The sequence below is a fragment of the Cornus florida genome, unplaced genomic scaffold, assembly GCF_030987335.1.
Source record: "Cornus florida cultivar Cherokee Brave unplaced genomic scaffold, ASM3098733v1 CherokeeBrave_3.0.0_Hap2_Chr03, whole genome shotgun sequence".
Classification (NCBI taxonomy): domain Eukaryota; kingdom Viridiplantae; phylum Streptophyta; class Magnoliopsida; order Cornales; family Cornaceae; genus Cornus; species Cornus florida.
The window spans coordinates 19,710,741-19,726,491 of NW_026775573.1; the positions used below are offsets into that span (position 1 = coordinate 19,710,741).

Below are 15,751 nucleotides of genomic sequence, written 5' to 3' on the forward strand. Positions count from 1 at the left end.
TTGGCTTGGATTGTTGACAAGTGTAGGCCATAGATTAAGCCTAGAATAAACCATTGGATTAATGACAAGTGTAGGCTTCTCATTGAAGTCTAGCTTTTGTGTGTGTGAGAAGATAGTGCAAGACTAAGTGTGTTTGACTTTCCTTGACCAAGTGAGTGGAGGATTTAATTAAAGTGTTTTATTATTTCATTTTGCACATTGAACTTCTTCTTCTTCACTTAAAACCCTACCCACCATTGAAGGAAACCATTAACCTAGGCTTAAAACCTTGATTTTGATCTCCTTCCACTCACTTTAGACCTAAAAGCTTAGAACACAAAACACTTGTCTCACCTTCCTTTATATAACCCTTGAAGGAAATTGAAAAATTCCTTTGTTTGCTTTGGATTCAAGAGAAACAATCCTCTTGTGAGGTAGGGGGTGATTTATGTTTATAATCTAAGTGTTTTAATTGTTTTTGTAGCTTACTATAAATTGTTTACATGTCTTATACTTAATTTTTAAGTTAATAGGTCGTTGTACCTTGCATGAAATTAAGTTAGGACATGATATCTTTGAAGGCCATGACTTGATCTATAACTTGTCTTAATATAAAGTTAATTGGAGTAGTTTTAAAATCTAGAGATTTAATTATTTTAAATTAATTAATTTTTATTTAATTGCTCCAATGACTTGTTTAAGTTTTTAACTTGATATTGTTGATGATCTTAGCATGTTCTTTCACATATATTAAATTGAGAATGTTTAAATGTGTTTTGAGAACTTTATTTAATTATTTTCTTGGCATTGAGTTTAATTTACCTAGTTGTAACTAATGTAGGATTAGCTTGTGACTTTATATTAAATTAGGCCTTGATATGACCTTTGACATATATTATTTTTAAAATTTTTGGAGTTGCTTTGTAATCTTGAAAATTTAATTATTTGATTTAATTAAATTCTAAATATATGCTTCCATTGAGGTAATTAGGTATTGATGTTGTATTCTTGCTTAATTGATAATTTGGAACTTGTTGTATGATTACATGATAGTATTGCATAAGTTGAAGTTATAATTTAACTTGTTAGTATACACATTATACTTATATGACATTTGATATGCCATTGTAGCTTAAAGGCCTAAGGCATATCTTGTGTGTATTCCATGACTTGGTTGTGCATGGTAATTGATAATGTGCATTGTGTATATGTGATATACTTGTTGCACAACTTGATAATTTTAGAAAAGCTTGTATGGATATTGGAATATATTAAGGCTAGGGCATGGCTTTAGTATGGGGGATAAGAGTTCCCTCTACAACATATAGTGCGCACTAGGTAGTACCTTGCGAGCTAGTAACCCGAAATCACTTGCTTAGTCATTGAGACCACATGAACTTTGTCTTTTCCGCAACTTGTTGATTTCGCATTTAAATTCCAAGTTGTTTACTTTGTGAATTTATACTTTGTTACATTATATTGGAAGTTCCAATTTGAGTTAAATAGCATTAATGTTGTTAATTATGATTTAATGTTCTAATGTGGCTTAGGAAGATCCTTTAGACTCATTTGGAACATAGACGTTAGGTGGCATGTACCACATGGATTAGTTTATATTAAATTGAAAAACTTGTAAAACTTTAGGTTATACGCATATTCATTTCCTACGAGTAACTTGTTTACTCAACCTAGTCGTTTGGGTTGTTTTTCAGGTAAAAAAACATTGTTTTGGGATACATCACATCCTTGAACACTTTTGGATACTTGGAGTATATAGTTGTAGCATATTCATGCACTTGTTAGCATAAAATGCCTTGCTTTTAGCTTTATATGTCAATACATGAATATTTTGTTCTAAATATATAATGTGCACATAAGTGCAACTTTTGATATGTATTTGACATGTATGTAATGAGGCCATGGGCCAAGTGCCTGTTATTTGTTTTCTAGGTGCTTTTTGTTTCAAGAGATATTAATGAAAAATGGAAAAATAACATGCTTTACCTTCACTACATTTGTATGGGTGGTAGGAAATATACTAAGGCACATTCATAAGGTCCCTTTATTTATGCATGAAGTGTAGCAAGGGCCAAACGGTCTTTTGAAACTATTTTATAATTTTTAGTTTCAAAATTTCTTTTAAAAGTCCATTTTAGGCAAAATTGAGCTTTGATAAGTCAAATTTTGTATCGGGCTTATATGGGGTCCACGGGTCATTCCCGTACACTTAAAATCACTATTTACGTTTGCGTGCATAATTGTTTTAACACACAACTCCATATAAGGTCAAATGAACACTTGGTGCAAAGTTATATTTTTATTGTTTTTGACTAAAACTGATCTAAGGGTATTCTGGGCATTTCACATCGCAAATTAAAATTTTCTTTCAACATGGTTAGCTAGAAAACTTGATTTTAAGAAGGATTTTTTCTTTGTGTTTTTCCAAAAAAATTCGTTTAGGGGTCCAAAACAACTCTCAATTTTGGAAAAATCAGAAAAAATGCACAGCAACAGTTTTTTTTTTGGGCATGGGTAGGGGCGCTGGGCGCGTGGCGCGCGCGCATGGGCATGCTGGCCTAGTGCCTTGGGCCGCCGTTTCTTCTCCGGGTCCATTCTCTTTCGTCCGGATTCCGAATGAGATGATTATTTTTTTGAAATTTATTAATTTTTCATCATCTATCCAATGGTGTGCTCGATTGCACTTGTATCTTTTCAAAAATGACCATTTTGCCCCTAGGGCTAAAAAAATTGTCCGTTTTTAAACTTAGCTTCCTCATTTCGTGATCCATTGTAGGGTCCATTTACGGATCATCATAGGACGCACTGATTTGAAAAACTAGGGCCGTGACATGGAACATCATGATTTTTTAGAAATTTGATTTTTAAAAAGATTTTACTTGAAAATGAAATGACCTTCTGTAACGGGTGGACGCTTGCCCATTTACCCAAAAGCTCAAACTGTTAGGTAAGGCTGCATACCCACCCATTTATACCCAATCTATTTCCCATCCGATTCCGATGTGGGACAAAATGACCCTTGTTACATTCTCCCCCACCCAAACTCGCAACGCCCTTGTTGCGGTTGGGCCACCCTGCCTACCCGGGTCGACTCACCCGGACGCCTTTCGGGCCGGGCGCCGGATCAAGGACTGGGTTTGGCTCTGATACCAACTGTAACGGGTGGGCGCTTGCCCATTTACCCAAAAGCTCGAACTGTTAGGTAAGGCTGCATACCCACCCATTTATACCCAATCTTTTTCCCATCCGATTCCGATGTAGGACAAAATGACCCTTGTTACACCTTCCATGAGGTCTAAATGTGGAATGGATTTTCATTTCAAGGTTATTCCCACTTAAAAATTTTATACGAAATAAACATTCCATTTCAATTCGTTATTCTTATCATGTGAGTGACCTCATTTGATTGATAATTTAATCACAATCAATAAGCCTCATGCTTGATCTCCACCATCGCTTTCAACTACCCCTTTTAAGAACAAATGGGTATGAGCGATGTTAGTGAAACTCCAAATTTGGGGTATGCTTGATTTGATATTCCAATGTGTAACAATCCTTAGGAAATAGAACCATTCCTCCTGTAATCTCAACACCACTGGGATGTCAATGGGATTGTTACACATTGGATCGTTACAAATCTCAAATCAAGCACACTCCATTTGAAGCCCCATTAAAAAAGATGATTCATTTACTCATGATTGGCGTTTTGACTCTATAATCTCAACACCACTTTCTGCATTTTCAAACACAAACCAAAGGTTATCATTTGGATGCAAATGTGCATCTTACTCACACCCGCAATATTACCCATAGCAGAGCTCAGACACTCAACCTCCCCTTGGGGATGAGAACTCATAGAGTCTACCACACGGGCTAATGCCCATTGGAAACACGAAATGCATAGACCAGCAAATATTTTCTCACTTCTACACTTGCATGCACATTGGTTGGTGAAAATGGCATTGAGCATGTGTCTGTAGGATGTCAATAATTTCCATGCCTCGATGAAGCAGCATATAAAAGGGAAATAACAATCATATACCATATAACGTTCACAGAACTGCTTACAAGTTACAATCAATAAACATACTTTTTCAGCCTCAAAATCTTAGGAAAAAAAAAAAAAAAAAATCTCATATGCAGATTGTAAAGAAAAGCATACTACATTTCAATATTTCCAGGAGAGATCAAATAAATACCCCATATTACCTTATTCTAACTATTTTGAAGCCTTGGTAGCTCCTCCTAATTATCAATATGTAAAATAAACATGAAAAAGAAAAGAAAAAGAAAATGCATTCTGAAGTATCTATGTGCTGCTCACATTTGAAGCTTACTAAGTTCTGCACTCACAGCTGGAACGTCTTCTTTTCCGGTATTTTTTACCTCTTGATTGGAGGACTGCCCCACCTGATTGGAGGACTGCCCCACCTGGCTAGAACTTTGCATCTTTCTTGTGGGTGGGGCAGAACAGACCGGTACAACTGATCTGATTTGAACAGCAGGGGCAGCGAAACGAGAATGCAGCCCTCCAAATTCCATTTTTGCTCTAGTGGAACACGGAGCAACTCCAGCTCTCATTTGTAATGGAACAGGTATCTGGTAACCCACATTCTGCGGAATGGGTCCAAGTGAAGAAGCAGGGCCCACATTTCTGATCAATACATGGGCTGCCGTGGACGGTGGTCTAGAGAGTCCATGAGAACTTGCTCTAGGAGGATGATAGGGTCTATGATTTGATTGAGAAGACTGGAACCCAACAGGCCTATATCCAGAGTCTTTGCTCCTAGGAGGAACCCATTCAAATTGCCTGGCGGGGTTACCTTCCGTTTGACCAGAGCCTTCAATTTTGGCTTCTAAACCACCACTCTTCTGTTTTTTCTCCTCTGCTGGTTTTTGGATCATTGGTTGTGTCTTATGGTCACCAAGAATTGGGGGATTAAGAACTTCAGTTCGACTGGATGATTCTTCTGTTTTCTCCTCTTGTATCTCTTGAATAGATACCATGGACCTGCCCCTGATTGGACCAGGAATTGAATGACTTGCCATATAAAATGATGGCCTCAAAGCAGTGAATGTTACCCCAGGTCCCACAGGCGCAGGTTCTTGCTCCTGTACCGGGAAATAGATATTGTGATCAGGTTGGAATACTGACTGCATACGTGGAAGAACATGAAGACTGGGGGGGAGAGCTGGTGGAACTGGGAGCGCCAACACGCGACTCTGCAGCTGTGACAACTGTGCTTGCTGCCACATTTGATACATGGCAATTTCTGAGGAGAAATTCGAGTAAGCCCAACTTTCAAACTGCATTGGACATAAGCTTGGTGCTGGTGGATTCAAGTTCCCATGGGTGGAATTGGATCTCTGACGTCCATCTTGGTGATCATTTTTTTTGTTGTTTGATTCAGTTGGCTGTAAATTAGCAAGAACACGAGCGATAACAACTTGTTCTAGTTCTTCACAGCTTTCAGACTCCACCGAAGCAGAGGAAGATGAGCCACGTTGAGCTACTACATGAGGAAACATGAGAACAAATTAGAAATTGGCAGAAAACATCAAGGAAATGTTCTGAAAATAGTAACACCCCACAAATGCATACGAAATAATAGCAGAATCTGTGGGAAAATGTTTTTTTTACCCAAATTCAGAAAAAACAGTATTGTTATAGTGGTATGAAATAATAAGAAAATATGTATGTTGGTATGGCGTGACTCGAACGAAATCAAAACCAACAGAAATAACATAGTTAATGTGCTGAATAGTTTGGCACAATTTTGAGATAATCTATGGCAGAGAAAGAAATAATTGCAACTTTGTAAGAACAACTAAGTTGGTTACGTCCAAACACTTAGCAGAGAGATTACAGTCAAATGATTAACATACCTTTAAGCTTGCACGTTAAATATTATGGTTCACCAAACTTAAAGGTTGAAGTGACGGAGGTTCGAGAAAGATGGTCCCCAATCTTCCCGTACCATATTGAGTAAGGGGAGTAATTATTGAGGGACGATTCGAATTCAAAACAAACTTGACATCTCACCATTTAATAGAATTGTGTACTGAAGAGGACAGCCCTAACAACCACTGGTGTATTTTCTACACCTAAAAGCTTCACAATTGCAATGTATTTGTATTGTATTATATAGAAGTCACACATCCATGTCCATGCAATAAAGTGCTACAACTACAAGGGGAATGCAAAAGAAAAGAATGGCAAGTGCTAATTATCACATGATACATATACGCGTATAACAAACTAAAGTTTTTTAATAAAATGATGATGCATACATTGTTTCAGGGCTGACCAAGCAGTCATGGCCGCATTCTTCTGAGCCTGTTTCTTGGTCTTAGCGGGTTCCCCTGAAAAGCTCATCCCGGCAAGCTCAACGGTGCATGAAAAAACAGGTACATGGCCAGGTCCAGATCTAACAGTGGTATAGACAGGAAGGTTTAACCCGGCTCTATGAGCAGTCTCTTGAAGCAAATTCTTGTAGACTCCAGTTTCATCCTGTGCATCAGAAAAACACACAACATATGTAATCCATGAGTGGAAAATCTAGAAAAACTGAAATAGAATGGCAGAAATTTATAATGGTGATAAGAATTTATGGAAGGGCACATGTCAAATAAGCTACTTGAGGTTCAGTATGCCCAGATACAGCAAAAATGGACAAAAATTTATTACATAGTTAAGTGATTCATTTATTTTTTATTAACCATAGTCCGAAAAAACTTTTCGTATAGGGACAGAAATCTTTTCATAGATCTTGATAGGAGGATTTAAACATAGAAAGGAAAAAAGGGAGATAAGGCACCCAAAAAAAGGAATAGAGCATCACTTTTATATTTTATAGTCGCACTACAGTAAAAGGAGGTTAAATGTTGATTCTTAACGATCATATTCATCTGCACCTTTGCCGACTACATTACTGAGAAAAAGAAGGGATGCAAAAGATTTAAAACCTTAAATCCAACCAGAAATTCATGCTTCCAGAAGAAAAACAACAGATAGGTTTAAACTGTAAGTTAGGAAATTCAGATCTTGAACAATGGAAAATCCTGCTGGCAGTAGGTCTTCTGCCAGTCTGGCCATTAATTGGGATTTTGGGGCGGTCTTAGCTTTAGATAAGCTTGGAGAATCCTTCGATCTTTAGCAAAAAATTTTGACTAATGAAGAGCTGGTATGATCCTTATGTTGTTCTCCAATTGGGGTCCAATAACCTTTAAAGAAAAGGGGACTAAATAAATAAGCTGAACTAAAACACATCAGGAACAATTAAATTGGTAGGTTCCTACGTCTATTGAGTAGGGATTGCATTATCAAGTGTTATGAACCCAATATCTAGTCTAGTGATAACTTGTGCACGCGAACATGGTTTTAAGAAGATCCAAAGCATCCATCTTTGTCAGTCGCAATCACTTTGATGTAGCAAGAAAAGACAACAATAGACAGATAGTAGAATATACCAAGTCCCAGTAATATATAGACTGGTAACTATCCTCAGGCTTTGAAAAATTTTCTCGCACTAGTAAATGGGGATCCCATTTCCATTCGAATTTCCAACTCAGGATATGCTTCTTGAATTCTATGTAAAGCGCTGGAAACTCAATATGTGCAACGTGCCCATGAGTTTAAGCAAGAAAATGATGCGAAGGCTCAATCGTTGTGGTCATGTGCAATCTGCGGTTGACAGCTTGATGCAATATGGACATTAACCTGACAAGGTGGTAGCCCATGATTGGCCGAAATGACAACCAATATTAAATTTAGTAGGAGAATCAAAAGATAGGTATCTAAGTAAAAAAAAAAGCTGGACATGTTCCCATGAGATTTTGACATGTTCCCATGAGATTTTGTTCAACACTGATAGTTACTGACACGTGCATGACTTATATTTGCCAGACTTATATTTTACCTCAGAAGGTTTGTGTTGGTTCTGTGCTTTATATTGTAAACTAATATACATGTGCGCTGGAGCATAGGTTGATCGAATGCTTTTGATTGCAAGACCATGAAAGATTACCATAGTGTGAGATACACAGCAGTATGAGTTGCAAGGTAATTGGTGTTGTGATTTGTGATGATGGTCTGTGTGTGCTCCAGTGGAGAGTGCCAAGGTGATCAGAATTAAAGGGAGACATGTTGTTGAGGTAAGGAGGTAGCTTGTTGCTGCCAGGAGGAAAGTGCATATGACATCCAATCATGATGGTGATTATGATGCCAAAGATAGTATTCCACAGTGGTAGGGATCAAGGTGGGAGTTGCATAAGGGGTGCAGCAGAGATGGTGCAACAACATATCTTGCGAAGTTGCATGGATGGGTCCACCTAGAAGATTTGTTTATCTTAATCACAATCATGATGAGGATGACAACAAGGGTGAGTAGCTGTCAGCTGCATCATGTATGTCTCCTTCGAAATACGTACCCTTCAAAGTGTAACCAAAAGATGCAGGCCAATTGTCAACATTACTTGCATAGCGTATGATCTAGGCAGATACTTCCCCAGTGTCACCGTGGCCGTATCGAACATGTTTCAAACACGGATTCGTTCTAATACGGCATGGAAATATCTGGAATTCTAAAATATTGTTTTTCAAATCAGATATGACTGGGATAGAGCATGGCACTTCTAATATACGACAAATACTTCTAGGATACGGCAAGGTTGTTAAAATCAGGATTCCACGTAGAATCGTTTTGGGCTCCATAGAATCGGAATTGTAGAATCAGATAGATTAATATAAAAGAGAATGTAGCTCAAAAGGTAGAACTCTAATGACAACTATGCAATTTGAAAGTTGTGAAGTGTGTGAGAAGATGAAGGTTTGAATCCTAATCCATAACATAAGTTCACAAATCCCAAATCCTAATCCAAACTTCCAACAGCTCCCTTAAAAGAAGAGAACACAAATAAAATAGAAAAGGACTAAACATAGTTACAAAACATAATTTAAAGAAGTAAAGAACAGAACAGAACAGAATTAAAGGGTCCATTCTTCATGCTTAAAAAAAATAAAAAATTGATCAGAAACAGGGAAAAAAAAAAAAAAAATTTGAACAGCAACAAAAAAAAAAAAAAAAAGAGAGAACAGAATTGGGGATTAGGGCTAATTGGCTAAATAGTGTTTTTTTCTTATTTATAAGGACTTTCTTAGAGCCCCAAAACTGTGGACCTTTCTTATTTAGAGAACCCAACACTTAAGAAAGTGAACCAAGCCCAAAAAAAATTCCAAACAAAAAATATCTCAGAATCTTCTATTTGAGATTCTACTATGATTCTACACGATTCTGCACAGGGAGCGATTTCTATATGAGTTGACTCGTTTTGGGTTGGTAGGATCGTAAAATCGTGCGATTCTAAGATCCAGGATCGCGATTTTGACAACCTTGGGATACGGCTGGGCAAATTTGTAAATATTTTATAAAGAACGGGTCAGATTGTAATAATAAAAAGTTCATTGTTTAAAAGAAAATAAAACAAAAAGGACTTAAAAGCCTAAATTGGTAGTCATCAACATTCATCAACGCAGAGAGTTTGGGTCATTCATGTTCTAGGGGTAGGGTTTTCCTTTATCTTTGTGTTTTATCTAATTGCATCTTTATTTATGAATATATTGTTGATTAAATTTACATTCATAATATTACGAAAACTAATAAAAATATTATTATTTATATAAAATATAACATATTACTTACTTATCAAAAAACTATAAAATATAACATATTATTTTTTATTGCCATATCTTGCTGTAATAGTATCTATTTTTTTTAGAGTTGTATCTCCATATTCACGTTGTGTCATTTTCATATGCATGCTTCATAGTGTATGATACATCTACTCAGTCAACATGTGATGCTCAATTTACATATTTTACAAAAGATTTGTAAAACACATGCCTAGGAAAGTGGATGTCTACTCCCATGTCCCAATACTCATCCTAGTGCGCAGCCACTGTCATGGCCAAGCACATGAAGATGCATTCAGTGCTTACCCCTTACTTAATATATTTACTATTAATTCTACTGAACAAGGAGAAACCTCATGGAGCAGTAAGATATCTCAAGGGGAGTGTCAAAAATACAGAGATGGGGGAATAGAAGAAATGTTATTGATGAAAAACACTCTTCCATAAGGGTCCTTGGTTTACCTGAAGGCACAATCATATAGAAAGTATGAACTGAGAAAATGTGTGCAAGCTATGCCTTAGGGATGGATAGCATACATCTATTTTAATAGCCAATCCTTGAAATGTTGTTTAATCAAGAAGTACCTAAAAAAACGGAAATAATGCCATTTTGATTAATAACCCCCTCAATAGGGATGGCAAAAGGGTGCTACGAGGGGGATTTTCCTTATACCACCTGCCCGTGGGAGCCCCACCATGTTCCCGCCCTGCCCAAGTTGGCTGTAACACCAGGCTTGCCTGTGTTTATATAATCCCTTTCCATCCATGTCCTGCATCAACTAGCATACTATAACTTGGGTATTTCAGGGTATATTAGAAAATATAACTAAAAGTTAGAGTTTATTTGTAACTTCCATATATAGTTGAGGCGTGGTGGGATTCTATTTACTCCACCTTGAAACTGGTCATGTTTTCACCTTTTCTTTATCCCCCAAGCCCAACACTAATCTGATTAAATTTACACCATCCTGTCCCATTAGGGGTGGAACGAGGACCTGATGATCAAAAGTAAATGATCATTCCTACTCTCTAGTGAAATCATCAAAAACATGAATCACAATTCAGACACATCATGCTGAAAAAATGAGAACAAAGTGATTGAAGGAGAAGAAGAAAGGGAAGGGAGGGAGAGCGTAGCCCTACAAAATAAGTTTTTGATAAGTAGGCCCCATGTATACGGATTATGGAGTGACCCCCCACCACCCCAAAAAAAAGACAACAATTTCCTAAGTGAAAGAAGTACTGTAACTAAGGCCACATGTGAAGGACAACCAAGGAGAAAGACATACATGTCCAATGCATCTTCACTTTCCAAGATAGACATTTCCATCATCTGTCTCTCTCCTCAGGTATGAAGCTAGCTTCCTAGAGGTTGTCATCTAGTGGTGCTCCTGATATACATGCTTCAGTGCCGTGACATGACACTTAGGCTAGCAATTTTCTCTTGAACTACCAAACTAACCTCCTTGAAGTTTCTTCTTCTTCTTCTTCTTCTCTCTCTTAGGAAGTGCAAGGAGCGCAATGTGGATAAACCAAACAGTGTGATAACACAAAAAGAATTCTTTTAAACTGGGTTAAATAACTTGCACGCAGTCCAGGACATAAACATAAACCCAAAAAATTGAAGCAGAGTATTCCGGTACTTCAAGATTACTGAATTTTTTTTGGTCCACCATAAGTATCTTATGATAGTAACAAAACTTCAAGAAAGATGTAATATTTTCAGGTAAATATTTTTCACCCTTTCAGGATGACCGCTAATCTAAGGGAAGTCTTTAATTCAGTTAGAACCAGATGAAACTTTCAAACATCAATTTTACTGGAAAGAGTGGCGTGTGGTGAAATTAATTCCAACCAGATGTTAATTCCAAACTTCGATTTAGCTGAATTATAGCTTTAGAAGAGAAGATGAAAAAAACATAATTAATGAAACCAACTCCGAATAATTGGTATAAGACTTGGTAGAGTTGAATTGATTTTACTGAACATCCAGGCATAGTAAGATCTTTACCAGCAAGGGTATTATTGTCTTATATCTTCAATAATTTACTGTGGAGTCTCCATTTTTTTATTTATAAGTTGATGTGGGGTCTCCATCACCCCATTTTGTTTGCTAAGCTTTCACGGTAGTATATTTGATGCAAATAATTTATGGTGTCTTGAAAAGTGTCTAGTCAAATTAATGTAGTCATCAATAGTCTCTAGTCAAAGTAGTAATTATGGTGTGGGAATCTGAAAATGTCAAAGGTATAGTAGAAATTGTCATTAATGTTTTGTGGGAAGCTTGAAAGTCAGTCTAGAGAAAGCAATTTTCAATAATAGTTTTTATCATAAAGGGACAGCCATCTATATATGCTGTAACCAAGTTATAAATCAATATAATTTTGAGATATCAGTTTATAAAGTATTCCACGGGGTTTCCCCAGATTTTCCAATCTAGGCTCCATCAGTGATTGGAGTGTTTCTAGTCTTCCTTACTATTGTAAGAAGACTTGTGTTCTTTCTATTTGCTTCAATATTTTACTTGGTATGCCATTAGGTTTAGGGCATTGATTAAGGATATTGTCCCTAAAGAGACGCTAAAACTAAGAAATGCGCTACTCTATGACCAAAATGACCAACCAACCTACAACTAAAGAAGTACAAATAAAAGTAAAAAATGAAAAATAAAAGATAATTGTGAATTAAAGATAAACAGAAGATCAATCTCCACAAAAAAATAAAAATAAAAAAATAAATAAAAATAAAAAGAAAAAAAGATGGGGAACAAACTATGAAACAAAAGATCAAATCTCCAAAAAAATATAGACAGGGAACAAGCTATTTTAAATGTATCGATTAAAAAAAAAATCTCAGTAAAATGCGTACCAGAATTCTTGCAGCAAGTGCTCTAGAAGGACCTCTGTTTGCAAGTGTGTTCAGAGCTACTTCAGCTGCAGCATGTTCTGCTTGTCTCAGAGTAGAGCAGAATGTAGGGCTTTCAAATGTGTCTCCATTAAAGTTGACAGTGGCTTTAAATCGGGGGGCATGATCTGGACCTTCCCGGATACATGAATAAGATGGAAGATTGAAGCAGCTTCTCTGTGCCAATTCTTGCAATTGGTTTTTATACATGCCTATACATGAAAATGGCACATGTAACTAAATAAATGTAACGTACTTATTCTTCAGAGAGAGGGAGAGGGAAATAAAGCAATATGGGAGTCTCTTTATCATCGATTGAAAATGCCCGCATAATCAAAGAAAACTGCTCTGCCAAATCCATGACAACTTTACCACAAAAAAAAAAAAAAAAAAATTATTAACAAAATAGGCAACAGACTACATCATCTGGAACACTTTTTAGAAACTCTAATGAGGGAGAAAATGAGGGGATCAACGTTCACATCTATTTTACTAACAAGGAGCAAAAAAAAAAAAAACCCATTTCACTAATTTTAACCATTATGAGCGGATTATTTTGATCAGAGATGGAAATTAACAGACATGCAAAGAAAAGGATATAAAGTTCTCCATTTGAACTTCAGATACATTTTCAATCTAGAACAGCTCATAATAGTCAATTTTGAACTTTTAACCAAAAACAATATACAATCCAATTTGTACTGCTGTACATGCATACTGTTTCAACCAAAGAGAAATAACGAGTGCAGGGCTTTCAAAAATCTATATTTGATAGTGGCTTTCAATTGGGGAGCATGAACTGGCCTTCTTGGATACATGAATGAGATGGGAGATTGAAGCAGCTTCTTAAAGCCAATTTCAATTGATGTATAATCTACCAATTTTCAGAGAGAAATAATGCAATCAAAAAGTTTATTTGCCCATTGATTTATCAAAAATGAGCTTGATGAGAACTTCTCTGCCATAACCATGACAACTTTAACACAAAAAAGTGTGTGAGCGTGTTTGGGAAGAAGGCGGGGTTGGAGGTGAGGGGGCTCGAGCCCCATGGTGGGCATTTGTGAGTGTGTGTGAGTATTTACTTTTAAAAAATTAAAAAAAAAATAAAAAAAAAAAAACAGATTGCATCATCTGGAATACATTTAGAAACCCTACTGATGGAGAAAAAGAGGGTCAAATTTCAATATATCTTTACTACCAGAAAGCAAAATTTCAGTTCCATTAATTTATCCTTTTTGAGAGGATTAATTATGATCAGAGATGCAAACTAACAGATATACAGAGAAAAGGATTACAAAATTTCCATTTGAACTTTGGATGCCGAGGGGGTTCTTTAGGTCAACTCAAGGTTTTAAAATTTCAGCAAAAAAACCTATACCATCCAATTTGTATTGCCATATATACATACCGTTCAACCAAATTATTTTTAAGTCACAACCTAAGCCAATCAGCCTGTTTCAAGATCTTCTCAAACAACCCCTAAAACGTTATTCATATGTAAAATTTAAGAGGGTCCAGCTCCAGTTCCCACTACTGTATCCTATGGAGAAACTATCCTAATCGAGTTCACACATGAACAAAAGACCTAGAAAACTATCTGCTAAAATTCATAGAAAACACCAATACCCCTTTGAGGTTGTCCATGATTAGCTTCCCAAAGAATTCAATGACCCTCCATTTGATTATGATTAAAAAAAAAAAAAAAGACCAAATATTAGTATTATTGTCCTTCAAGCTAAGATTTTACTTTTCACCGGCCCAATTGCTTTTCTTTTCAGTTATCCCAGATTTTTCAGAATTCAAACAGTACCTCATCATTGAGAAACCATTCAAACACAAATTCAGCCCCAATGTCACACTATGTGACTTCCTCAAACAATTTAATAACAAAATAGAAGTTCATTTCCACCGTTTGGTTACCAAGTAACTACAGGGGAAAAAAACTGGAATTTTGAGTCCTAATTCGTCATTCATTTAGGAAAAACTCAATTACCAATCCAAATCCTTGTTTATTACCATTCGGGAGCTAATAGATAAAAAAAATTCAACACCCAAAAATTTTCTTTATTTTTCCTGCAATTTCTCGGAAGCCAAACAAAACTTATTTAAACATACCCATCAAAAGAATATTCAAAGAATCAAAACACACATCGAATACACAAACCCACATCGATCAGACCAACCAATGTCCCAATTCACGCTACAATAGGTTAGATAACTCATTGAAAACCCCAGAAAACACATATATGCATGAAACAGCAAGATGTTTTGGTTTACTAATTGTAGACTAACCTTTTATAGTCTGTTTGATTTTCCGACCGTTGGGCCGTCGATGAGGTGGTCGGAGAGGGCAAAGCTGGGAGAGAGAAAAGTGAGTGCTCACACCATTCTATGCGACTATCTCTCTACTTTCTCTCTCATTTACTGTTGCTGAATGCTGACTGAACCCACTGTTGTTAACGATAAAGGAAGCTATACTGTACTCATTTGTGCTCTGTCATTTATTACGTTTGAAAGTCTCTGCAATTATTTTGCCAAGTGCGTTTTTAAAAGCACAAGGCAACCGGTTTGAAACGACGCCGTTTAACGGCTATGCAAGTGACGCAGCCAGACTAGCCACTACTTTCATGAGCTTCATGGAGCTTGATTCTTTTTAAGGCTTCATTTGTTTATATGGAAATAGAAAGAAAGAAAGAAAATTTACTAGTTGAAAAAGTGTAAATGTGAAATAATAATAACTATATGATTAGTTGAAAGATCAAATTAACGCTAGACAAATCATGCCAACCTAATAGTAACATCGCCATTTGAAAAGTCAAACGAAAACTCACGTGGCCAAAGGTCTCAATACCAACAATTAATCTCGAGACTACTATCCTTGAAATTAATATATATATATCATAATTTCATGTCAAGTCATCAAACTGGAGAACGTCAAGAGACATTTGATCCCGTCCTCTTTCTCCCCTGTCATTTCACCAGTAGTTGGATTTCAAGTCCAAATAAAACCTCAACGTCACGTCTAATCAAGTCACCAAACTTCGAAGGCATCACCATTAAGTCCAAACAAACCCTAACATCATGCCAACTTACCAAACCTTGAAAGCACAACCCTTAAATCTAAAAAAAAAACCTTAACATCATGCGAGGTCATCAAAC

The 15,751-nt window shown here is 36.4% G+C and overlaps 1 protein-coding gene across 1 annotated transcript; it reads right to left on the reverse strand.

The window, feature by feature from the left end:
- Positions 1–4,014: 4,014 nt before the first annotated feature.
- LOC132299818 (double-stranded RNA-binding protein 3-like) lies at positions 4,015–15,114 on the reverse strand. The gene is made up of 4 exons (XM_059796642.1): positions 14,885–15,114; positions 12,557–12,804; positions 6,289–6,508; positions 4,015–5,510 (listed from the first exon to the last, which is right to left on the reverse strand). The coding sequence occupies exons 2-4, from the start codon at positions 12,800–12,802 to the stop codon at positions 4,318–4,320; spliced, it is 1,659 nt and encodes a 552-aa protein (XP_059652625.1). The 5' UTR covers positions 12,803–12,804; positions 14,885–15,114; the 3' UTR covers positions 4,015–4,317.
- Between the last annotated feature and the right edge of the window lie 637 nt (positions 15,115–15,751).